The 26,868-nt window shown below is 38.5% G+C and overlaps 1 protein-coding gene across 1 annotated transcript; it reads left to right on the forward strand.

Moving 5' to 3' along the window:
- Positions 1 to 2,220: 2,220 nt before the first annotated feature.
- LOC136697046 (myosin heavy chain, fast skeletal muscle-like) lies at positions 2,221 to 26,495 on the forward strand. The gene is made up of 40 exons (XM_066671926.1): positions 2,221 to 2,421; positions 2,760 to 2,903; positions 2,997 to 3,153; positions 3,286 to 3,313; positions 3,426 to 3,537; positions 3,628 to 3,708; positions 3,810 to 3,873; positions 4,011 to 4,109; positions 4,205 to 4,308; positions 4,395 to 4,533; positions 4,620 to 4,751; positions 4,843 to 4,979; positions 5,072 to 5,242; positions 5,328 to 5,652; positions 5,784 to 5,854; positions 5,992 to 6,079; positions 6,168 to 6,285; positions 6,374 to 6,497; positions 6,814 to 6,950; positions 7,039 to 7,294; positions 7,386 to 7,628; positions 7,744 to 7,920; positions 8,025 to 8,170; positions 8,271 to 8,361; positions 8,441 to 8,830; positions 9,005 to 9,131; positions 9,217 to 9,335; positions 9,914 to 10,110; positions 10,199 to 10,382; positions 10,468 to 10,633; positions 10,719 to 10,843; positions 10,933 to 11,241; positions 11,322 to 11,525; positions 11,612 to 11,737; positions 11,823 to 11,993; positions 12,092 to 12,196; positions 12,279 to 12,374; positions 12,477 to 12,608; positions 12,863 to 16,327; positions 22,195 to 26,495. Exons 1-39 carry the CDS (start codon positions 2,221 to 2,223, stop codon positions 12,881 to 12,883), a joined length of 5,817 nt encoding a protein of 1,938 aa, XP_066528023.1. The 3' UTR covers positions 12,884 to 16,327; positions 22,195 to 26,495.
- The last annotated feature ends 373 nt before the right edge of the window (positions 26,496 to 26,868 follow it).

Raw genomic sequence — 26,868 nt, forward strand, 5'->3', positions numbered from 1 at the left:
GTAGAGCTCAAATTTCGTTATACATTAGTACAATGATCATAAAACATGTACATTTATTTAATTACACTTCTTTTCATTGACTCAGGTGATGAAAGATAGAGCAAACAAGCATTAACAGAGGGAGTGTGTGCATTCTCTTAATTTTTCAAAAACAAGTTACAGAATTAGTAATTTGCAGTTTTTGGTATGTTGCAGTTATTTATTTATTTATGTGAAATATTAAAGGTTTTAATTCTGCAAATAAATAACAATGTAGGCTTATTTGGAACACACATGGGCTCGAATGGTGCCATGATACCAATTAAACCCATGCCAGAACATTGACAAATTTCTTATAATATCTTTACCTTATACTGTAAATGTACACATTTTCAAATGTGAGATTAATCTTACATTTTCCCAAAATATACCCCTTATAAATCACGTCAATATCTAATAAATATTCCTGTAAACAGATTAACTGGTAAACTTACTCTTGGTTACAATATTAAATTTGCAATCAATAACAGAAAAATCCACAAATATATTTGAAATAAAGGAAGAGACTTACTTCAGAGTGTGCCCTTCTTGAGCATCCAGAAAGCTCTTAGGGGGTCTGGCTAAAATCTTTTATAACACTTTCAGAAATGGACTGCATTCTCAAACTCTGAGAGCACGACTTGTATGGTTTCTATATCTGCATTAATTCCCACTGTGAATATTATACTAAGATATTGTGTGTCAAAATTTCAATTTATGTGCCAAGTCATCACAAGAAATACTCTATGAACTTTTCCTGACAACTCATCATTTGCCAAGTTCATATTACCTTTCATTTGGAAGGAAATGCTATAATCTGGCACTTGTAATAGATATTCCACAGAGGGCACACTCTGCTCATTTACAATTCACAATATTTTAGTCCAGGAACATAGTTGGTGTAAAGTTTATGTAAATAAACATGAATAAATATCAGAAGAAACTGAAAAACTGTACTGGTAGGATTAAAATCTAATAACATTTAAATATTTACAATAATTGACCCAGAAGCTTATGTTGACATAACAGTTGATGATTCTCCACAATACTTGTTCTTATCAGAAAGTGGCACTTCAACATACAGATAATGAAGAACGTCCAAAATGGAGGATTGATAATATAAAAGGCAATTAAATTACAAAACCAGCTGGCAGTGCAGAGTATTTTATTTATATCATAAAACGTTGAACTGACCCTGACATAAAACACCAGTGACAAAAAACAGCTTCTCCAAACATGATCTAAGGTTTCTTCACTGCCAAATCCCAATAAAAAGCACCCTCTTCTTGTAACCTTAGAATCCCTTTGAAAGTGCCTAGCATGCAAACTTAAAAATAAATCTAACTGAAAAATACACACCATTTGTTGTGTGTCCATTAGAAAAGCACATAGCAACCTAGAATAAATATTCCCATTAACGACCAAGCATTACTAATCTTCATAAAAGTATTGTTACGTTAAAACAATTCACATATATCCTGAAATGATTCATTTATCAACATGACTATTGACAGAAATTCAAGTATATTACTGTTTATTGAAAATTTTTAAAAAGTGTTATTAATACATGTAAATTATGAAGTATTGTGGGAAATTGAGGCAGAACATTTCTGAGAGTACAAGATGATACATGAGCAGATCATCATTCCCACTAGGGAGGAAGAGCATCAAGCAAGAATATATGACCAAACATAGCATGAAACTTGTGCTGAGCGATCATAAATGAAACTATATAAGAGGCTCCTCCAAGTACTGAGGCTACCCCAGGACCCCTGCGAAGGTGAGGGGATGTTGTATTACTTTCTGAATAATAGCATGTCTCCAGTTTTTTGGAATACTCACTTCATCGTGGGTAACTCTAATAATTTATTTGATTAAAATTTATTTATTCTGACCTTCCATTATTCCTTCTCTTAGAATCTGCAAACAGCCACGCCTCTGTTCACAAATTCTACACTTGAGGACAAAAAGGTAAGGTGTATGTAGTGACATGCTCTATATGAGCTAGCAATCTGTCAAAATTTAATTAAAACCATTTACAAAATCAAAAAATTAAACAAATACAAAATTGTGTAAGAGGGAAAAAAGCCACAAAATCCAGAAACTGCAGCTCAGTACATGACTTTAACCTCAGGAATCGCACTACTGTGAGTTTACAATAAGTACGACAAACATTATTTGTCTCCGCAGTAAAACGTCATCATGGGGGATGGAGAGATGGAGTGTTTTGGCCCGGCGGCCATGTACCTCCGCAAGTCAGAGAGGGAGAGGGTTGAGGCCCAGAGCAAACCTTTCGATGCTAAAACAGCAGTGTTTGTGTGTGAGCCTGCTGAGATGTACCTGAAAGGTACACTGAAGAGTAAAGAGGGGGGCAAAGCCACAGTCGAAACTCTCTGCGGCAAAGTAAGTGGAAATACAAATTATTATATTTTCAAAATTATTAGTTTTAAAAGAACTTTTGCAGAAAAACTTTATATAACACATGTGTAACTTGATTCTTTCATGTCATGTTTCATGCAAGTTGTAATTTAAATATTCATATTGATATTTCAACATTACAATGAATAAGATTCCATGAAAATGATAAAATTTGTCTGCTAATTTTGTATGATTGTAATAACACTTCACGTCAGGAATGTGTATGGACTGCAGAATCTCAGAGTAGAGAAAGCTTTAGACCAACATTAATGTTAAAGCAAATTGGACTCCTGTGTAATACTGTAATGTTCGTTATTTCACAGACTCTCACAGTTAAGGAGGATGAAATCTTTCCCATGAATCCTCCTAAATTCGACAAAATCGAGGACATGGCCATGATGACCCACCTCAACGAGCCCTGTGTGTTGTTTAACCTCAAAGAGCGTTACGCAGCATGGATGATCTATGTGAGTTTAGTGAATTAAACTAAAAATGACAACTTTTAACTAAGTATTTATATCCTGACAAACTTCTGAAAATACTCCTGTTCACAATGTCAGACCTACTCTGGGCTGTTCTGCGTCACTGTGAACCCCTACAAGTGGCTCCCAGTATACGATGCAATTGTGGTAGCTGGATACAGAGGAAAAAAGAGAATTGAAGCCCCACCCCACATCTTCTCCATTTCTGATAATGCCTATCAGTTCATGCTCACAGGTAGTACATTGTTCAACAAGTTTAATTTAAAATGGCATTTTATAAATATTTACTACTATCCCCAACTGTAGCTTTAGAAAAGGTGCATAGATTTGTTGCTGTGTACTTAATGTATCTCATGTGTTCCTACAGATCGTGAAAATCAGTCTGTCCTGATTACGTGAGTTCAGACTTGTATTGTTTAGCAATATTCCTTAATATTAATTACTTTCTATATTGTATGTATGCTCATTTGTAAATGATTCATAAAACTGTTCTAACTCTAACCACAGTGGAGAATCTGGTGCAGGAAAGACCGTGAATACCAAGCGTGTCATCCAGTACTTTGCAATGGTTGGCATGACTGGAAAGAAGCAAGCAGAACCTGTTGCTGGCAAAATGCAGGTCAGTAAATCACAGTTTCGGGGTTCTGAGAGAATTTGTGAGTGAACTCCTCACCACAACAACTACTGTCACCTCTAGGGTTCACTGGAGGACCAAATTGTTGCAGCCAACCCACTGCTGGAAGCATACGGTAATGCCAAGACCATCAGGAATGACAACTCCTCTCGTTTTGTGAGTATTAACAAACAGCGCAGAATCTCTTCTGACAATGAAACAAAATATGAATGCCATGAAAATAGATTAATTTGATGTAAACATCTTTTGACTTCCAGGGTAAATTCATCAGAATTCATTTCGGGCAAACCGGCAAGCTGGCCTCAGCTGATATTGAAACATGTACGTTTCAGGCACTGCTGGTGATTTCTGTCATTGTTCTGAAGTTTTATAAAGCATGTAGTAAAAATGCAAATAATCTAAAATACAACCTTATTGGACAAAGCATTAGATGATATGTTATACCAATGTATGAACAGATCTACTGGAAAAGTCAAGAGTCACGTTCCAGCTATCTGCTGAGAGGAGCTACCACATCTTCTACCAACTCATGACTGGACACAAGCCAGAGCTGATTGGTACGAAATCTAAAGTCTTTAATACTGTGTCATTATAGAGGAGCAGTAAAATTGTACATGTTATTGTATTTCATTTTATAATTCCTTACACACAGAGGCACTGCTCATCACCACCAACCCCTATGACTACCCTATGATCAGCCAGGGTGAAATCACAGTCAAGAGCATCAATGATGTGGAGGAGTTCATTGCCACAGACGTATGTAAAGCTTCACTGAACTACAGGAAGTTGTGAAAATATTTCTCATTCTCACTGGTCCATCCAATCTGTTTCTCTAAACACAGACAGCTATTGACATCCTGGGCTTCACCGCTGATGAGAAAATTAACATCTACAAACTGACTGGAGCTGTGATGCATCATGGGAATATGAAGTTCAAGCAGAAGCAGAGAGAGGAACAGGCTGAGCCTGATGGCACTGAGGGTATATATAAGAAATTCTTATGAGATTGTAAGTACTACACAGACCTGCAAATGACATTCAATAACACTTACACTTATTCACTTCAGTGGCTGATAAAATCGCGTACCTCCTGGGCCTGAACTCAGCTGACATGCTGAAAGCCTTGTGCTACCCCAGAGTGAAGGTCGGGAATGAGTTTGTGACCAAAGGCCAGACCGTACCCCAGGTAATGTGCAATGGTGACACTACAAGAAGTGTTTAGGGATTAAACCCTTTAAAATGAACAGACGCTCAAAGCAGACTCTTCAACTCCACAGGTCAACAATTCAGTCATGGCACTTTGCAAGTCAATCTATGAGAAAATGTTCTTGTGGATGGTTATACGTATCAATGAGATGTTGGACACCAAACAACAAAGGCAGTTCTTCATTGGTGTGCTGGACATCGCTGGATTTGAGATCTTTGATGTAAATAATACCTGAATTTAAGGTGCATCTTAAAGTTTTGTAACATTCATTTTTCAAAATCTTTAAATATCATGTTTTTTAAACTTTAACAGTTCAACAGCTTGGAGCAGCTCTGCATTAACTTCACAAATGAGAAACTGCAACAATTCTTCAACCACCACATGTTTGTGCTCGAACAAGAGGAGTACAAGAAAGAAGGAATTGACTGGGAGTTCATTGACTTTGGTATGGACCTGGCTGCCTGCATTGAGCTCATTGAGAAGGTGAGATTGCAGTCATTTTCAATTCTCTGTAACAAATCCATTCTTACATAGGTCTGTCTAATAAACATCCTTTCTCCCCTATCAGCCAATGGGCATCTTCTCCATCCTTGAAGAGGAGTGCATGTTCCCCAAAGCAACAGACACATCCTTCAAGAACAAGCTCCATGACCAGCATCTTGGCAAATGTAACGCTTTCCAGAAGCCAAAGCCTGCCAAAGGCAAGGCAGAGGCCCACTTCTCCCTGGTGCACTATGCTGGCACTGTGGACTACAACATTTCAGGGTGGCTGGACAAAAACAAGGACCCACTGAATGACTCTGTTGTGCAGCTCTACCAGAAATCAGGAAACAAACTGCTGTCCTTCCTGTACGCAGCTCATGCATCTGCTGATGGTAAGGTCACCAAAAATTGTTTACCCTACAAGATAATATGTACAAGTATTTCAAATATTATCAGCACAAATTGGTACCAGTAAAAGTACTAATGTATTATTAAAAGTATTAATGACATAATATTGATGAATAATTTCAATTGTCTGTAGATGCTGGTGGTGGAAAGAAGGCTGGCAAGAAGAAGGGTGGTTCCTTCCAGACTGTGTCTGCTCTCTTCAGAGTAAGATCACATACATATTACAATATGAAATGCATGACAAAAGTTCTACATGTCAACAATAAGCATGGAAAACTACACAAAATGTATCCAATACAAAATACCATGGCATAACATAAAAATTACATAAAACTTCACAGGAGAACTTGGGCAAGCTGATGACCAACTTGAGGAGCACTCACCCTCACTTTGTGCGCTGCTTGATTCCCAATGAGTCCAAGACTCCAGGCATGTTCTCCATATTGCTTTTAAGTATTGAAAATTTTATAGCAATATAGAACTCTATCACATGGTGACATAAATGCTATTCCTCTAGGTCTGATGGAGAACTTCTTGGTCATCCATCAGTTGAGGTGTAACGGTGTGCTGGAGGGAATCAGAATCTGCAGAAAGGGATTCCCCAGCAGAATCCTCTACGCTGACTTCAAGCAAAGGTCATTTTCAAATTCAAAGTTTTTCCAACACTCAAATGTACTTAAAAATGAAAGTGAAATTGATGCTTATTTATAATTTCTAAAACAGATACAAAGTCCTGAATGCCAGTGTGATCCCAGAGGGACAGTTCATTGACAACAAGAAAGCCTCAGAGAAACTCTTGGGCTCCATTGATGTGGACCACACCCAGTACAAGTTTGGACACACCAAAGTGAGTTAAATTACTGAATCTGTAAGATTTTATTTTTGGCAGCATATCATATGTGTATAAACACTTTCCAAAGAATGTTTTAAGAATTGTTCCTTGGAAAGATGAGCAGATGATTCATTGTTTACATGAAGTAAAAGTGGTAGTGTGCACATCATACAACAAATTAATTTTTTGAAAAACCAGTATCATAATTGAACACGATTCTACAAATGCAAAGAGCAATTTACATACTTCACAGTTTATAGGTGTATGGGATGCAAACAGATAGGTGTAAAATTAACAGTGGATAAATAACAATTAAATTATCTGTTTGTAGGTGTTCTTCAAAGCTGGTCTGCTGGGTACCCTTGAGGAGATGCGAGATGAGAAACTGGCAAATCTTGTCACAATGACTCAAGCCTTGTGCCGTGGCTACCTTATGAGGAGAGAGTTTGTCAAGATGATGGAGAGGAGGTATCTTATGTTTAGATTATGATGTTGTGAAATAACAAACTTTAAGGTGATGAAGCAGCATATTAAACTGGTACATCCTGAACTGCAGAGAGTCCATCTACTCCATCCAATACAACATCCGCTCATTCATGAATGTGAAACACTGGCCATGGATGAAGCTGTACTTCAAGATCAAGCCTCTTCTGAAGAGTGCAGAGACTGAGAAAGAAATGGCTAACATGAAAGAGAACTTTGAGAAAATGAAGGAGGATCTGGCAAAGGCACTGGCCAAGAAGAAAGAGCTTGAGGAGAAGATGGTATCCATTCTTCAGGAGAAAAATGACCTGCAACTCCAAGTAGCATCTGTAAGTATTCAAAGATCATTTTTAACTATAATAATATTAATCATTTTTTTAATAATTATTGAACATATTTAAAACTATGTCTCATTGACAGGAAGGTGAGAGCCTCTCTGATGCTGAGGAAAGGTGTGAGGGGCTCATCAAGAGCAAGATCCAGTTGGAAGCCAAACTCAAAGAGACAAACGAGAGACTGGAGGATGAAGAGGAAATTAATGCTGAGTTGACCGCCAAGAAGAGGAAACTGGAGGATGAGTGCTCTGAGCTAAAGAAAGACATTGATGATCTGGAGCTCACCTTGGCTAAAGTGGAGAAGGAGAAACATGCCACTGAGAACAAGGTTAAAATCTAAAACATATAACTGTAGTCAGTGGATGATTATTCTCCACAAATATGCAATTTTACATTAAGACGAAGCAACATTTGCTTTTTTCATAAGAAATATTGTCACACAGGTGAAGAACTTGACTGAGGAGATGGCCTCTCAGGATGAGACTGTTGCCAAACTTACCAAAGAGAAGAAAGCCCTCCAAGAGGCACACCAGCAAACTCTTGATGACCTCCAGGCAGAGGAAGACAAAGTCAACACCCTGACCAAATCCAAGACAAAGCTTGAACAACAAGTGGATGATGTAAGATCTTGTAAAACAACATTTATGACAAGAATTTACATTATAAACTAATCATATTGCCTATTTTTGCCATTCTATAAACTGCTGGTTTACATTAATTAAAGCTCGAAGGTTCACTGGAGCAAGAGAAGAAACTCCGTATGGACCTTGAGAGAGCCAAGAGGAAGCTTGAGGGAGACCTGAAACTGGCCCAGGAGTCTATAATGGACCTGGAGAACGACAAGCAGCAGTCTGACGAGAAGATCAAAAAGTATACTGCTACTCATAACACATAACACATAACTGGAAAAATTACATGCCAGTCTATAGAAACAAGAAAAAATCTTTTCCCTGCTCTGTTTTCTTAACAGGAAGGATTTTGAAATCAGTCAACTTCTGAGCAAGATTGAGGATGAACAGTCCTTGGGTGCTCAGCTTCAGAAGAAGATTAAGGAGCTCCAGGTAATTAATTGCTGCAAACTCTATTGTGCATTACCACATTTAATGGAGCACATAGGCCTAATACATGTATCTCTATAAGGCTCGTATTGAGGAGCTGGAGGAGGAAATCGAGGCTGAGCGTGCAGCTCGTGCTAAAGTTGAAAAGCAGAGAGCTGATCTCTCCAGAGAACTGGAAGAGATCAGTGAGAGGCTGGAGGAAGCTGGTGGTGCCACTGCTGCTCAGATTGAGATGAATAAGAAGCGTGAGGCTGAGTTCCAGAAATTGCGGCGTGATCTGGAAGAGTCCACTCTGCAGCATGAAGCCACTGCTTCTGCCCTCCGCAAGAAACAAGCGGATAGTGTTGCTGAGCTCGGAGAGCAGATTGACAACCTTCAGAGGGTCAAACAAAAACTGGAGAAGGAGAAGAGTGAATACAAGATGGAGATAGATGACTTGTCTAGTAACATGGAGGCTGTGGCCAAATCAAAGGTGAGTTCCTTTGTTTTCAGAGTGAAAATACATAGAACAAACAAAAAGGTCATTACAAGCACCAAGGTCAATATCGGTTTTGTGTGCATATAGCAAGAGGCTACTTTAAGTTAAGAAGCTAGTCTACATCATCAGTGACTTAGGATACTACTAATAATTTCATTTCATTTCCAGGCAAATCTGGAGAAGATGTGTCGTACACTTGAGGACCAGTTGGGTGAACTCAAAGCTAAAAATGATGAGCATGTCCGTCAGCTGAACGACCTGAGTGCACAAAGAGCCCGGCTGCAGACTGAGAATGGTAATTAAAGCCAGGTCAACTAAACTGGTAAAAACAAACAATAATATTGCTGAACATTCCTCAAATTATCCATATTGTTTCCAAGGTGAATTTGGTCGTCAGCTGGAAGAGAAAGAAGCACTTGTTTCTCAGCTGACCAGAGGAAAACAAGCCTACACGCAGCAGATTGAGGAGCTCAAGAGACAAATTGAAGAGGAAGTAAAGGTAGCATTAATTAGAAAGTATTTCATACAAAATTGTTTGATAAAACTGAACATAATACATACAGTTTCCAAGATAAATGCTATATCTGCAATATTAGCAAGAACCTATATAAATTCAACTTATTATTATTATTATTATTATTTATTCATTCATTCATTATCTGTAACTGCTTATCCAGTTCAGGGTCGCGGTGGGTCCAGAGCCTACCTGGAATCATTGGGCGCAAGGCGGGAATACACCCTGGAGGGGGCACCAGTCCTTCACAGAGCAACACAGACAGACAGACAGACACACACACACCCCTATGGACACTTTTTTGAGTCGCCAATCCACCTACCAATGTGTGTTTTTGGACTGTGGGAGGAAACCGGAGCACCCGGAGAAAACCCACGCGGTCACGGGGAGAACAAACCAACTCCTCACAGACAGTCACCCAGAGCTTGAATAGAACCTACAACCTCCAGGCCACTGGAGCTGTGTGACTGCGACACTACCTGCTGCGCCACCGTTCCACCCATTATTTTTATTATTATTATCATTATTATTATTAATAATAATGAAATTTTATTACTTTTTAGGCCAAGAACGCCCTGGCTCATGCTGTCCAATCAGCTCGTCATGACTGTGACTTGCTCAGAGAGCAGTTTGAGGAAGAGCAGGAGGCCAAGGCTGAGCTACAACGTGGAATGTCCAAGGCCAACAGTGAGGTGGCTCAGTGGAGAACCAAATATGAGACAGATGCCATCCAGCGTACTGAGGAGCTTGAGGAGGCAAAGTAAGCAAAGTCTGAAAAGTCATAAAGTAAACATATTTTATACAGTTCCCAGATATAGACATTAAGTTACATAAATTGGTCTCCTCAGGAAAAAGCTTGCCCAGCGTCTACAGGATGCTGAGGAATCTATTGAAGCTGTGAATTCCAAGTGTGCCTCTCTGGAGAAGACCAAACAGAGACTGCAGGGTGAAGTGGAGGACCTCATGATTGATGTTGAGAGAGCCAATTCTCTGGCAGCCAATCTTGATAAGAAACAAAGAAACTTTGATAAGGTGATTTGCTGGCTGACCCTGGTTCACAGAATGACACTTAACTGGTTCAGTGGAAGTGATGTTTATATTCATTCAACCTTTTCAGGTGTTGGCAGAATGGAAGCAGAAGTACGAGGAAGGTCAGGCTGAGTTGGAGGGAGCACAGAAAGAGGCTCGCTCTCTCAGCACTGAGCTGTTTAAGATGAAGAACTCATATGAGGAAGCCCTTGACCAGTTAGAGACCCTCAAGAGAGAGAACAAGAATCTGCAGCGTATGTGACTTAACAACTACAGTAAGCACATACACATATTAGTGGATAAAATAAACAAAAAATACTCAATTTCTCATTTCTGCAGAGGAGATCTCTGACCTGACCGAACAGATTGGAGAAACTGGAAAGACCATTCATGAGTTGGAGAAGGCAAAGAAGATTGTGGAAACTGAGAAATCAGAAATCCAGACCGCTCTTGAAGAAGCTGAGGTAACACCATATATAAATCTCACCAAGTAAAAATAAAAAAAGTGTCTTCTTACTATATTGTTTAACATTATGTGCTCATAAATCCTCAGGGCACACTTGAGCATGAAGAGTCCAAGATCCTTCGTGTCCAGCTTGAGCTCAACCAGGTGAAGGGTGAGATTGACAGAAAACTGTCTGAGAAGGATGAGGAGATGGAGCAGATCAAGAGGAACAGCCAGAGGGTGATTGAGTCCATGCAGAGCACTCTGGACGCTGAGGTCAGAAGCAGAAATGATGCCCTGAGAGTGAAGAAGAAAATGGAGGGAGATCTGAATGAGATGGAGATTCAACTGAGCCACGCAAACCGCCAGGCTTCTGAGGCCCAGAAACAGCTCAGGAACGTCCAAGGACAGCTCAAGGTAAGCCTTTATTGTTTTTTCTTTACTTTTTAATTCATGTAGTGTTATAATTTTAACAAATGCGATTCCTTTCACACAAGGACGCACAAGTGCACCTTGATGAGACTGTCAGAGGACAGGAAGACATGAAGGAGCAGGTCGCCATGGTGGAGCGCAGGAATAACCTGATGCTGGCAGAGATTGATGAGCTCAGATCTGCACTGGAGCAGACAGAGAGAGGCCGCAAAGTGGCTGAACAGGAGCTGGTGGATGCCAGTGAGCGTGTGGCACTGCTGCACTCTCAGGTATGTCCTGATAGATTTTAAGTTTGCTGTACATTTTACATTCCTTAGCAAATCAACTTAACATCTTTTCTGTTCTCTTTCAACAGAATACCAGCCTGATCAACACCAAGAAGAAGCTTGAGGCTGATCTGGTGCAGATCCAAGGTGAGGTGGATGACACAGTCCAGGAGGCAAGAAATGCTGAAGAGAAGGCCAAGAAGGCCATCACTGATGTGAGTGTTCACCTGCATAGATCATTTACCCATTTGAATAATAATGAAAAATCCTAAACCAAAATGTCCATGGCCTATACATTAGGCGGCCATGATGGCAGAGGAGCTGAAGAAGGAACAGGACACCAGTGCTCACCTGGAGAGAATGAAGAAGAACCTTGAGGTTACAGTAAAAGACCTGCAGCATCGTCTGGATGAGGCTGAGAACCTTGCCATGAAGGGTGGAAAGAAGCAGCTCCAGAAACTGGAGTCTAGGGTATGCTACAGTCTTTAAATTAAAATGTAGTTTTAGTACATTAGTTTAGATTTCTTTAACTGATCAGTTATAATTTAACATGATATACTTTGTTACAGGTCCGTGAACTGGAGGCTGAGGTTGAAGGTGAGCAGAGACGCAGCACTGACGCTGTTAAAGGCGTCCGCAAATACGAGAGGAGAGTGAAAGAACTCACTTACCAGGTAAACAATAACTCAGTAATGTAAAGAGCATGACATATTTAATTATGAAGCTAGCAAGTCTAAATTAACATTTTTTTTTCAGACTGAGGAAGACAAAAAGAATGTGAACAGACTGCAGGATCTGGTGGACAAGCTGCAGCTCAAAGTGAAGGCCTACAAGAGACAGGCTGAGGAAGCTGTGAGTGTGCCTTTGCAGAACTGGACATGCATTGCAAAAATGACATGCAGATATTGCTCCTTTATTAAGAAACCTAAAATGGCTGACGTTTTTCACTGACAGGAGGAGCAGGCCAACACTCACCTCTCCAGGTTCAGGAAGGTACAGCATGAGATGGAGGAAGCTCAGGAGCGTGCTGACATCGCTGAGTCCCAGGTCAATAAGCTGAGAGCCAAGAGTAGAGAGGCTGGAAAGGTAAATGTTCCCAATTCAAACAAGTTTGTATCATTAAATATAAGTATTAATAATAATCATTAACATGTAATAAAATATTAGAAACAAATCATCTTCATTTAGCGTAGATTGGCATTCTTTCAAATGATTTCACTTCATAATTACTATTGTCACTGCTGTTTTACACTATTAAAGCAACGTTAAAAAGAAATCAGCACAAAATGAGAGGTAAAATATACTGTTTATTTACTAATGATGTAACCATTATTTTTTAGGGCAAGGACGTAGGAGAGTGAAGGATGAAGACCATATCTGAAATTAACAAGTAATCACATGTAATATGCATTCTTGTTAATTTTGTTAATTCAGTACAATAAAATTGAAATCAACAAAATCAAGCATTGTCATTTTTGTCACTTAAATTAAAACTGTTGTATGGTGCTTCATTTGTTCTTGTAAAATCATTATTTAGCTGCTCAAAGACAATTTAGACAGGAAAGAGTAAATAACAAATGCAAATACACATACAAATCACCATTTGGCAAAACGCACAGCAGCCACACACGTTTTACATACACTGAACCGGAAATGTGAGAAACACAATGGAGTAATAAAATGTAAGGCTCTCGGAAAAAGAAAATCCTGTTTAAGATTCTAAGTGTAAGATGTTACACATGAAGCACTGGTCACGCCGAGTTGGCTTACAGGCTTTCCATACCTAGATGAAGTGTAGACTCTGGAGTTGCTTTATACAAACACTAACTTTTACTTTATTAGATGTTACTTTTATTACAAACAAAATCTAAATTCTAGACACATAAATGATGTTATTTTAATTTTTTTTATTTAAGTCCAATAAACATATTACATTATGAGTCCACCTAAAATTTAATTTGTTTCTTATGTATAACATATTTTGACAGCATTTTTAACAAGTCATGTTTACTTTAAACAGGAGTTTAAAAATGTATAAAAAAAATCTAAATCTAAGTAATTGGCAACTGGTGTGTTCTTTCTGCTTCTACAATACAAACATAGAGGTTGTGAGTAATGCCTGCTTTTAGCAGTGGAGCAGTGGAACTGTGTGTTCTGGCTTTTACCAGAAAGTGTGATGAGAACTAACCATGCAATATATTTGCTGAATACAATCAAATTACAAAATATTCCCACATCTAGCTTAAGGCCTTGCAAAATCTTTTACGGCATCAAAATGGGAACACACTTCCTATAAATACACTTAAATCCAGAAGAAATTTATATTAAGCAGGTTTTGCAATCTCTTGGCAGTAGAGTGGGTTTTAACTTGTATTAATATTGTAATTGATGCTACACTGAATGTAATATTTTTCATATGATCACTTTCAGCTTGTGGTTTGTTATTGTTCTTGAGATACTGCATAAAATATTTAAACAAAATTTAAAAATAATTATTTAATAAAAAAATAAAGATACAGCACTAAAAAGCACCAGCAACATTCATTTATTACAAAAATATAAAGTTTTGCTCCTGTAAAACCTCATTGTACATAATTGAATAAGAAGGACAGGGCCATTTCATTTTCTGCAAGCTCCTGCATTGAGTTAAAGGTCAATGCCAGGTGTCAAACATACTATATTATTGTTTTGGTTTAGTTATTCAGTTCTTTCTCAGTTTTACTTCTTTTGTTTTACTTTGCATGTGTTTCTCTGTTTATATTTGTAGTTGAGGAAGGACAAGGTATGCTGATCATCTTCAAGAGTATGGATTATTCAAATCATTTCATTAAGGAATCTAAGATTCTCCTCCGGCTCTCCAATTTATGACCAAGAGGATTTCTATGTTTCTCAGCTTGGGCTGTGATGAAATGTTAAATCCAACATTCATAGTTCAACCCAGAAGAAACAGCATGGAACAACAGTGCCTCTAAGTGGACATTTGGGAAATCATGTCACAAAAGCACCGTTGTGACAGCCAGAAAAAAAAACGGAGTCAAACAAAGTAAAGGCGTCAAGCAGAGTTAAAAAAGGAACAGAGACTGACGAAAGAAAAAGGTCAGACAGAATCGAATGAAAAGAAAAGGGAGCAAGAACAAGATCCAGAACTATGCTCCTATTCTGGCAGACCAAAACTCACTCGGAGAAAGGAAAGAAAAGTGCGCTGGCTCCCGCTCACTCTGAGGAAAGACGCTAAGGACAAGGGCCTCTCTTAGATCTGGACAGAGTACGCTCTGATCAGGTCTAGCATTGAGTCACTATCAGATATTTAAACCTTTTAGAAATAACTCCGTCAGATCCAGCCTCAACTTGGTGGTGGCTGGCATCCATGTCATCTCTCTCTCTCTCTCTCTCTCAGAGTCTCTCGCGACCACTTCATCAGAAGATTGCTTACAGCGCAGCCATATTCAGTTGACCTTTACTTTGTGCAGTGTTTTTTTGCGTTTCTTTGCGATTTTGACCCTCTGCAATGGCTTCCAAGCATGCTTCTTCATCCAAGGCTGGTACTGAGGCTAAACGCAAACGAAAAATGATGAAGATTGCTGAGAAGATTAAACTTTTAGATATGGTGAAGGAAGGGAAATAATAAATCCACCGTATGCTCCATCAAGAAGTATGAGGCTAACATCAGGAAGACGGCTTCTCTCTCCTTTAATAAGATGGTAAAGAGGGTGGTTACGGCTCGTAATAAAACCATCGTTCGTATGGAAGCTGCTTTGGCTGTATGGATAAACGACTGCCGAAAGAAGAACATAGCCTTTTATTCGAACGTCATCCAAACCAAGACTAGGAGCCTGTATGAGACTTTTGCGTCTGAAGAGATCGGCAGCAACAAAGAGGAAGAAGACGATGAACCGCAACCAGGAAGGTCCAGTGAGTGTCAATCTAGACGTAAAAAATCTTTTACTGCTAGCAAAGGGTGGTTGGCAAAGTTTCAGCAACGCTACCGCCTGAAAAATATTTCCTTGTATGGAGAGGCTTCCTCTGCTGAATCATACGTGAACGAACAGTTCAAGAAGATTATATGGGATGGTGATTATAAGCCCAAACAAGTTTTTAATATGGACGAGACGCGCTTATTTTGGAAAAGAATGCTGTCAAGAACTTTCCTGTTTAAAGAAGAAGCAAAAGCATCTGACTTTAAAGCCTTTAAAGATAGCGTAACCCTCGTGATATGCGGCAATGCTGCGGGAAAAGCCAGCGTTTATTTACAAGTTCTTCTCCTTATGGATAACGCTGGTGGCCACGCTACTGATTTACAGTATGACGGTGTACAGATCAAGTTTCTGCCACCGCTTATTCAGCCAATGGACCAGGGGGTTATCAGGGCATTCATGGCCTTATACACAAGGAATGCCATGGAAAACCTTGTTGCCTACGTCGATGCCGCTCAAGAAAAGGAAGAGGAAAACGTCAACGTCAAGACATACTGGCAGCAGTACACAATTGCTACGTGCCTTCAAAATATCCAAAAGGCATTAAAATGTTACCATTAACGCGAGCTGGAAGAAGTTGTGTCCGGCTGTCGTTTACGACTACAAGGGTTTTACACCTGCTGAAATCCAACACTCCGCCGTTCAGAAAGCTGGATTTTCGGACATGATAGTGCTACGGCAGAAGAGAAGGGGGGCTGCCGTCGTCTGCAGAGACATAAGAGTAGTAATGGCTGCGCAGTAAACGATAACTTCATTAGCGTATTCATTCTTTTTCCTGCACAGCTAATTCATCATCATCATTCAAGTTTTAGAACTTCTGCTTCTTTCATGGTGAGTACAGTAACAATGATTTTTTTATGGCTTAAGACTAAGGTTTTTTATGGTGTGTGAATGAAAAGTGTTTTTTTATTACTGTACTACTGTATTTATTAGAGTAGATGTGTAAATGAAAACAGTGTTTTTTTTATTAGTGTACTGTAAAGTATTTATTAGACTAGGTGCCTAAAAATATCATTCTCTTATGGTGTGTAAATTAGAAGTTTTTTTTTTTACATGTATTAGACTAGGCCTGTAGTTGACAAAATATATAATTTATAAGTATTTCTTACATACAGTACATGTATTGTTCATGTCCACATCCGAGTGAACTTTACTTACGCTAAATTACAGCTTAGGAATTACTCTATTAAAGAAACTGGTAGGATATCACATGCAGTTCCAGCTGAAAAACATTATAGAATGACTGTTTAATGCAAAGGGTGGGTTGTTAACAGCAAAGGGAGGGTTTTAAAAGTCCAAATACTTGTTAAATACATAAATAAAAATATCTGTCCTCTACTTCGCGGAAATTCGTTTTTCGCGGGTGGTCTTGGAACGCATCCCCCACGAAAAATAAGGGATCACTGTATTCATCATTTCAGAGTAGCAATTTTTTAAGTAATTCTGTCAAAATGTACTTCATTCTATGTTCAATTTGTGAAATAATCTTAAATGAGAAAATTTTTGACCTTCCAGTTTAGCCACTTAAACATCTGTGGGAATCAAACCTAGGCAGTTTAGTTCCAAGGTCAATCGCTAACAGGTTGCTCTACTTGTGGAACTTGCTTAGACATGTTTTCATTGCACTCTTTTAATGTTAGGATGAATAAGAGGTCCCGCATGAAACACACCAAACTAAACAGCCACAGGTTTCAAACACCTGACTATTTGCATTCAACGTAAAGCACTGGAAGCTTGCACCACAGCCTTCCTCAATCATTCATTACACTGTTTGAAACTGAATATCAGTAAGGAATCAAGCACAATTTCAGTCATTGTTTAAGATTTTGCAATTCCTATGAACATTAGTTGTCTTTTCAGTCTAAAACCTTCCTGTAACATTCTCTACATATAACACTGCCACAGAAATTGTAAACAAATTTCTCAATCAATGCAGCCCAGCACAAGATTCGAACCCTGAACCTACGGGTTCAGTAGGCAGTTGCTCTCAAGTCAAGCCACAAGCAACTTCTACAGAGACCCATTTTGAGCGTCTTGAAAGGGTGGAGTAATATGGAAACAAGCTAAACTTTTTTTTGGTGGCATGGTGGAGCAGCAGGTAGTGTTGCAGTCACACAGCTCCAGGGACCTGGAGGTTGTGGGTTCGAGTCCTTCTCCAGGTGACTGTCTGTGAGGAGTTGGTGTGTTCTCCCTGTGTCTGCGTGGGTTTCTTTTGGGTGCTCTAGTTTCATCCCACAGTCCAAAAACACATGTTGGTAGGTGGATTGGAGACTCAAAAATGTGTGAGTGTGTGTGTTGCCCTGTGAAGGACTGGCGCCCCCTCCAGGGTGTGCTCCTTCTTTGTGATTCCAGGTAGGCTCTGGACTCACCGTGACCCTGAACTGGATAAGTGGTTGCAGATAATGAATGAATGAATACACCTGAGAAAACCCTCAAAACAAACCCCAAACCTATGGGTCAAGGAAGCAGTTGCTTGCATGTTATGCCACAAGGGAACTGTGAATATCTTAAGCCTCTTAAAATGGTGGAGTAATATGGAATCAAGCACCATTGTTGCAAGCATTTCAAATACTTTGAATATAAAAATGGGACAAAATGTTGCTGATTGGGGTCATTTAATTTGCCTGAGTAGTGGGAAAAGAGTACTACTAGTTGACCATGTTTCATGTCTCTAGACCTTATGGTTTGGTCTGTGCACAACTTTACTTATGGAAGGAAAAACATCGATATTAATCATTTCAGTTTTGAGGTATTATTAGCAATAATAAAACACTGTACTGGAAATTTGACTCACATTTGTGTACAAGGTTCTAACAGCATTCACAAAAGCATTTTTCTGTTGTTGTGGCCCAGCTCAGGATTTGAACCCTGAACCTGAGTCAGTTGCTATCATGTTACACCACAAGGGACCTGTGAACACCCACCACATATTGAGCCTCTTTAAATGGTGGAGTAATATGGAATCAAGCTCGTTTTTGCAAGCATTTCAAATACTTGGAGTTATTATCATTATAACAAAATGCTTATGAAAATTTATTAAACATTCTGTTTCAGGTTGAAATTGGGGTTTTAAATTTCGTCACAATTTTAACATTCAAAATAAAGTTATACAAGCAGTTAAAAACATACCCAGCACCACACTGACTGATTGCTGTACCCCAGCCAAATGATGCAAAAATCTCATCTCACCATTTTATTGATAATTACTTACTTTGAGACTCCACAGATTATTTTAATACCAGGTTTGAACATATGTGGTGAAAGCCCAGTGACTAATTTGAAATGGGCATTTTTCAAAATTTCATGAGCTGAACATAAACTATCTACTTTAATAATGAACATTTATATACAAAATTGTCAGGAGGCTTGGTGCACTGTATAAAAATATATAAAACATTTGTGCACAAGGTGCACAACACAGAAGTTGTTATCCTTAGTTTTTCTGAACAGTGCCACCTTGAGGTTGATGGTGGACATGACATTTTACAGGCTATTAAATCATGAAGATATATATATATATATATATATATATATATATATATATATATATATAATTTTATGGCTATTGGGCTATGTTAAGTCTCCCAAATGGCTGTAGGGAATAATTGGCCATATTTTTTAGTTGAACGTGTTGCCATTAACGGACTGGTCAACAGGTAACTCATGGATGAATCATGCAAGATTTCACTTCAGTAGGTCTATCAGGAGCTGAGAAACTGATTTTTGGATTTTATAGCTCCCCCTAAGGGTTAATTGACACAGCATTTGTGTAGGTTCCACAGAATTATGTGCCTAACAAGATCGCTAAATTTCATAAGTATATGTGCCAGCAATCTTGATTTATAGCCATGTGACAATATTGTTGACAAATTTCTAATTTATTTTGAAGATTATTAATCAGGAGACTCCGCTGATTATTTTGATACTTATATTGTTGGGGTATCTAGGAGTGGTAGAAACATTATGGTTTTGTGGTTTTTGCCAAATATGGGAGTGGAGGATATGGGAGGAGCTAAACACACCCAATGAGACAAAAATGCACAAAACTTGACTGAACAAAATGCAGTAAGAATTTTCAGTCTAGGTGCCATTGTTAAAGAGATATGGGCCAAAATGCAAAACTTTGCTCTATAGCCCCACCATCGGGCTGATTGGAGTAATTTTCCTTGCTAAATTCTTCCTAAATCCAGAACTGAGGTGACCTTGAGCAAGGCATGTAAACCCAAATGCTCCCTAGGCACAGGCGGTGATTGCCTGATGCTCTCTGTCCTAATAATTTTATGTATTATTTGTGTCTCTCTGTGTGTGTGTTAAATATAAAGATCAAATTTCATTGTAAGTTTCTATGATAATAAAGCACAAATTTCAATTTAGAACTGCAGTGACTATTTAAGAGTTGGCATAATGCAGAAGTGTCAGTTATAATGGTTATATCAGGGCTATAAAAATGCAGAACTTGAAAAAAATTAATATTTTGCCATATTGTATGTAAATGCCACCCTTACAGCACTATAAAATTACAAATAAATCCACAAAATATTTAAAAAGAAGGGACTTACTTTAGTGTCTGCCCTTGTTGAGCATCCAGATGACTCTTAGTGGGTCGAGCTAAACTCTTTTATAACACTCTATAACTCTTTTATAACACTCAGAAATTTAATTCTCAACCTCTGAGGGCATGACTATATCTGCATTAATTCCTAATGTGAATATTATACTAAGATATTGTGTTTCAGAATTTCAGTTTATGAGCCAAGTCATCATAAGATGGTCTATAAACATTTACTGGCAGGAATCATTTGCCAAGGACATATTAGCTTTCATTTGGACATAAGTGCTATAATCTGGTACTAGTAATACATCTTCTAAAGAGGGAGCACTTTACTCAGTTACAATTTACAGTACTTCAGCTCACTGAGATTTTTCATGTAAGATTTTGTGAATGTACATTCAGAAACTTCTGAATCTACTCAAAAACTATGCTAACATAATACTACTACTACTACTAATAATAATAATAATAATAACATTTAAATTTGAATGGATTTGGTTTTAAAACCAGAAATTGAAATTAATATATTAATGGCTGTGTTAAAATGGGTAATTTAAGAGTAGATGTTTCTCCACATAATTTCTTATAAGAGACTCTAACTTCAGCACTGAAAAATTACAAGACAATAAAAGTCCAGAACCAGGCAGCAATATGAAGAGAATTTTATTTATTTACATTAATTACATTTTATTTGTTTTTATTAAAAAACAAAACAAAACAGTGACATCCCATAGCTTCTCTAAATATTATCTAAGATTTCTCATTAGAACACCTTTAAAGGTGCCAAACATGCAAACTTATAAATCTGAAAAATACAAACCATTACTTTTGGTCCATTAGAACACATAGCAACCATAAATATTCCAAATAACCACCATTCATTTCTAATATTCATAAAAGAATTATGACTTTAAAACAACTCACATATAATCTGAAAAGGTTGTTATCAAAATGATTGTTCCCAGCTTAAACGGAACAACACATAGAAAAGACTGCATCCAAATTCATTCATTATCTGTAACCGCTTATCCAATTCAGGGTTGCGGTGGGTCCAGAGCCTACCTGTATTCATTGGGTGCAAGGCGGGAATACACCCTGGAGGGGGCGCCAGTCCTTCACAGGGCAACACAGACACACACACATTCACTCACACCTACAGACACTTTTGAGTCGCCAATCCACCTACCAGCGTGTGTTTTTGGACTGTGGGAGGAAACCGGAGCACCCGGAGGAAACCCACGCGGACATGGGGAGAACACACCAACTCCTCACAGACAGTCACCAGGAGCGGGAATCAAACCCACAACCTCCAGGCCCCTGGAGCTGTGTGACTGCGACACTACCTGCTGCGCCAAAAAAGTTGTTAGACCTCTCAGTGCAAACAACAAAAACCAACCACGGAGATCACGAGTGGGCAAAACTGCATAGCTACTACATTGTGACAAATGACACAGTGGTCATGCCGTATGGTCTGCTGACAAGCATACCTTGCTTAGCTGAAATGTAGTGGCTGTGGATTGCCATTAACAACGACACTAAATTTTACGCCACTGGAATGAACTTTTATTACAAAAACTACACTATAGGGTAGTCATTGTGGAAGGATATAGATTTCTTTGTAACAGGATGATGGTGGGTACAGTGAGACATGCTGGGATAACAGCACTGCTCAGGAAGATGTGGAAGATGGAAGTTGTTGTAAATAATATTTTCTTTAGTTGGATTAAACCACTCTTCTTTACATCTAACATAGTTTGAAAGGTCACACAGTCCCTAACCAGTATATATCTCTAAACATTGTCAGACAAATATGCTCAACTCTAAGACATCTTATGTCTTACAACAGGTGAATCTATTTAATTGCAAAGTAGTGTTACCACCTAACTAGGGACAGATGGGTGAACTGGCTGGGAGAGATTTGGGAAGAATTGTAAGCATGTAGGCTACAGGGGCCACACCCAAAGTGAAGATACCCTCTTTCTCCCTACGATCAGCATTCCTCACTTCCAGCTATTATCTTAGGAACCCACTGTCAGTTAGGGTAAGATGTGGTAGCACTATGCAGTATTGAAGTGATGTTCTTGAATATGTAAAATAAAACTCATATTCAGCTTACAAGATACTGCCAATTTTTTTCATCTTCTAGGTAAAGTCAAGGACACAAGTGGATGGACTGTCCCTTGGTGGTTTCTGCGTGGATGTGTTCATCTCACCATTCCTGATAATCCAACTCAATTCTTCAGAGAAAATAACAGGAAGAAAAGCGGAACTGTTGCTCCTTTTACTGGATATATGGACACCTTGTCAATTACCATAGCAATTAAGCAATCCGGCACCCAAACAGACCCTAGAATGGTATCATCCAAACAATTGCATACTGAGAGATGGCCATCTCCGAAGGTACTTAACCCTATGAATATCAGCATACAAATGTTAGCATTACAAAGGATAACCCCTATTGTGTTGAAGGCAAACAGTATGTCTTCAGCTTAGCCCAAATGGTTGGAACAAAGACACCCCATGGTAATTACATGATACAAAGACACCAAGGTGGTTGCATCCTGAATTATCTTACAGAGTTTATGAGAAAGAGAGTGTAAGAAAAATTATTTAGAACAGCACAAACTACATAAAAGTAATAAATTAATTAATAATCAAACAAATTTTCACAAAAGAGTCCTCTACTTAATACAGCATGTTATTCAGAGCAACTTCCAGTAGCTAAACATCAATAGTTTGCTAAATCATTTTGTTACATGTGTAGTCAGACAGTTACTTAATGTAGATCATTGAAATATAAGAGTTTAGTGTCTGAAACCTATGTAAACGGCTGATGTTGCGCTGCTGCTGGATTTACCAGACAGCTCTGCACAAAGAACTTCAATGTCTTTGGAGATGATACAGCTTTATTGTTTGATAGCTGAGTGACGCCTCTCTGGTTAGCTGACTATCGAGATCCACTATACTTGTGCATGTCATTTTAGAACCCCGCAATCGTCCTGAATCTGTGCAGGTGATGTCCGTGTTTGGCTCATTGGACACTGGAACGTTTAAAACATGATTTTTTAAAGCTATCAATCATCCAAGCATCATCTCAGGAATTTTAAGCTCTGTTATACTTGACACACTGGCGCAAGGTTGTGTACACCAAAATGACATACCAGTTTCTGAGCCTCGTGCTCATTTGGTCTGTGCCCTCTGATATTTTATAACTTGCTTCAAACAAAACTAACACATTTAAAGGAACTCTTGCAGATCAAAAACAAATCCACAAGCATTTGTCCCTCTATTAGAGACTCCACAGAGGGTCAAATGGCTCAAAACTCATAGAAGGAGCTTGTATCAAGAATAAACACCTTTATCTGTGCATCTTCCCCACCTTTGTGCAGGGTAAACTGCAGTCAAGGTACAGTGTAAATGCCTTAGGCATATAAAATGATCATTATTTAAAATAAATATCTTCTAGTTTAGAGTGGTACTTGTATACGCTTATATATAATTATTAATACAACATTTCTAAAAGTATGCGTGCTGTGAGCGAGTGTGAAGAAAAAAGTTTGTTTCCAAATATTCTTGATTGTATGGATTTGTGAAATCAACAACACACTTGATTTAGCATAATGAAGTATGATAACCTCAAATAAAACTACACTGCCACAAGGAGAGGTGTTAAAGGTTAAACCAATACATTAACACAGAGAATATCACTACTTACTTTAATAATGTTATTTACTCAGATATTTGCTTGTTAAATGTAATTAAATGTAATCTCATGTGCTGAAAACATTTGCACATTACTGTGTAACTCAGCTTTTAGACGATATAATCTGTCTAATGCCTCATTATACTTTCCCATAAATGAACAAATAATACACATAGAACAAAACTAAAAAGTGCAGATTTGAATGCACTTCGATAAAATTGATTTCCACTCAGAACACTTGATTTCTTTTGCTTTTTTGTGGGGATTTTTGCAGATTTCAATTATACACTTTGTTAAATCTCCATAGAAAAGCATTAAATGAAATGAGGCACTATTAAGCAGTGGACATAAGCCTATACGGTCAACACTCTTAAGCAAGAGGGTTCATGCTGCCACTTTTAGTTGATGGTTTGTTATTGTTTCCTGAGTAAGTACGTAAGTCTGTCAGTTTAAGATGAAAACAAAAGTCAAAAGACAGAAACAGGACAAACAAACACAAACAACATTCATTCATTCATTCATTATCTGTAACCGCTTATCCAATTCAGGGTCGTGGTGAAACAACATTCATTCATTAGAAAAATGTAAAGTTTTGTTTTGCTAAAACCTCATAGTACATAATGTAAAAAATAGGAAGATGCAACCAAGTATTTATACTTTCCCCAAAAACATGCACAGGATGCAAGGTCATGTGTTTTATAGTTTACACAAAAAGGCAGATTCAAAATTTTGTTTAATATAGTGAAATATTCTGCAATTTCCTATTTGTTGTAGACCCCCACAAGTATATGTTACAAGAACAAAACACCACCATTGACCCAACATGAATAAATGTGTATAACTTGTAAATCAGTAATTATTATATTTTATATTTTATTATAAATGATCTAATCAAATCTAAGCAAAAAATGTATTTTAGTAAAGAAACAGAGCATCACTCACCTATCCAGGTGCTTATTTTTTCATACCAAATCAGAAGCATGCTGGTACTGCATGTCCAAGTTATGGTGTTGTGGCCAGCAGGTAGTGTCGCAGTCACACAGCTCCAGGGACCTGGAGGTTGTAGGTTCGATTCTCGCTCCGTTTCTTCTCTCGTTTGTGAGGAGACAGTTAGGCTTGTGAGATGCCAGGTAGGCTCTGGACCCACCGCGACCCTGAATTGGATAAGCGGTTACAGATAATGAATGAATGAACAACATCAAATATGAGTGATGAATATTCTAAAGGCTAAAGTTAAAAAAGCCAGGCCAATTATAGAAGCTTTAGCATGTCCCAAAGAAAACTGAGGGTAGGGCAGGTTAAATGACACAGTGCAACATCCATGTATTTTTTAAACACCTTCACATTTACCAATATTGAGTTAATCAGTATTAGGGGGCTTCACACATAGTCATGTAAAACTTTGGTATTTTGGGACCAGCGGCGATTGCTCTAAGACTGCAAGGGAAGCTCAGCTTCCCCTAAAATGTAAAAAAATAAGTGATCAAATATATACTGTTGTGTGTACATGTCATTGAATAAATATGCACTACAACGCGCTCAACTTTTGTTCAGATTTAGCTTCTTATCACTGGTTAAGACGCGGCTTTCCTTTCAATCATTCCCGTTTCACAGTGCTTTAAACAGTGAGGACGCTGAGCGTCCAGAGTTCAATAGCGAAGCAGCGAAGTGCAGCGAAACGAGACGAGTCATTGGATAAATGCTGGGCTTTGTCCCGCCCATCGGACGCTCAGCGTCTCTGGGGGTCTATGGGGCAGTGGGCTGGCCTTGGCTGGCCCGGACGCTCAGCTTCTGCATGATGATCGGATGATCTGTCTGAGGCTGAATCCCTTTTTGATTGACAGCGAAATGAGCGAATCAGCTCACCTTTGGTGTAAAGAGCCGTGGGAGCACAAGCGGACACACTTCACATGGGCCAAGGCCGTTTAAGCAGCCTAGCTCTGCTGGCCATTGAGAGGACACTAGTCAAGTCCCTGGAAAAGACGCCTTGTTGGTACGACAGGGTCACAGATCATTTTCTTAAAAAGGAACGGAGGGTAGAATTTACGTATAAATAAACCGACACATTTCATGATGTAGGCCGAAATTGAGCTTCCCCTCCTTGAAAGACCAGCATCCGCCACTGTTTGGGACCTCTCTGATATTGTTACGCTCTTGCTATTTCTAGGTAATTATTTGACCTACATTTAGCTTACATAAAATGATAGCCCAGTACACACCATCTAAACTCACCTCTATGTGTTTCAATGTGGAGTAATTATGGGCTAAGATTCATAATTTTCATAATTGTCACATAGCTCCAGGATCCTGAGGTTGTAGGTTTGAGTTCTGCCTCAAGTGACTGTATGTGTGGCGTTTGGTGGCCTCTCCATGTACCTGTATGTGTTTCCTTTGGGTGTTCCGGTTTCCTCCCACAGTACAAAAGCACATGTTGTTAAGTGAACTGGCTAGTCAAAAGTGTCCCTAGGTGTGAGGGTGTGAGTGAATGTGCGAGTGTGTGATGCCCTGTGATGGAGTTTTGCCCTGTCCAGCAAGGCACCTAAATCATCCCAAAATGCTCCCGTAGCACTGAGGAAGACTACACACTGCTTCAGGTGTATAGGTATGTGTGTGTGTGTGTTCAGCACCCCTAATCACTAGTGTGAGTCACTTCGTTATCGTTTGATCGTTGTATCAATGATCATGTCAATTTCTTTTTTTTTCACTGACTCAGGTGATGAAAGAAAGAGCAAACAAGCATTAACAAAGGGAGAGTGTGCATTCTCTTCATCTTTCAAAAACAAGTTACAGAATTGGTATTTTGCTGTTTTTTATTTATTTATTTGAAAAATTAAAGGTTTTAATTCTGCAAATAAACAATGATGTAGGCTTATTTGGAACACACATGGGCTCAAATGGTGCCATGATACAAATTAAACCCATGCCAGAACATTGACAAATTTCTTATAATATCTTATACTGTAAATGTACACAAACTAATGCATACATTTTCAAATGTGAGATTAATCTTACATTTTCCCAAATATATCCTTTATAAATCAGGTCAATATCTAATAAATATTCATGTAAACAGATTAATGGGTAAACTTACTCTAGGTTACAATATTAAATTTGCAA

The sequence above is a fragment of the Hoplias malabaricus genome, chromosome 5, assembly GCF_029633855.1.
Source record: "Hoplias malabaricus isolate fHopMal1 chromosome 5, fHopMal1.hap1, whole genome shotgun sequence".
Classification (NCBI taxonomy): domain Eukaryota; kingdom Metazoa; phylum Chordata; class Actinopteri; order Characiformes; family Erythrinidae; genus Hoplias; species Hoplias malabaricus.

Bases quoted from the DNA above. Each gene is read 5' to 3' on its own strand.
- LOC136697046 (XM_066671926.1), top strand. From the start codon at position 2,221: ATGGGGGATGGAGAGATGGAGTGTTTTGGCCCGGCGGCCATGTACCTC. The intron at 5,653-5,783 runs GTTTACCCTACA...AATTGTCTGTAG, and splicing joins TGGTAAGGTCACCAAAAATT to ATGCTGGTGGTGGAAAGAAG. The intron at 12,197-12,278 runs GTAAACAATAAC...TTTTTTTTTCAG, and splicing joins TGAAAGAACTCACTTACCAG to ACTGAGGAAGACAAAAAGAA.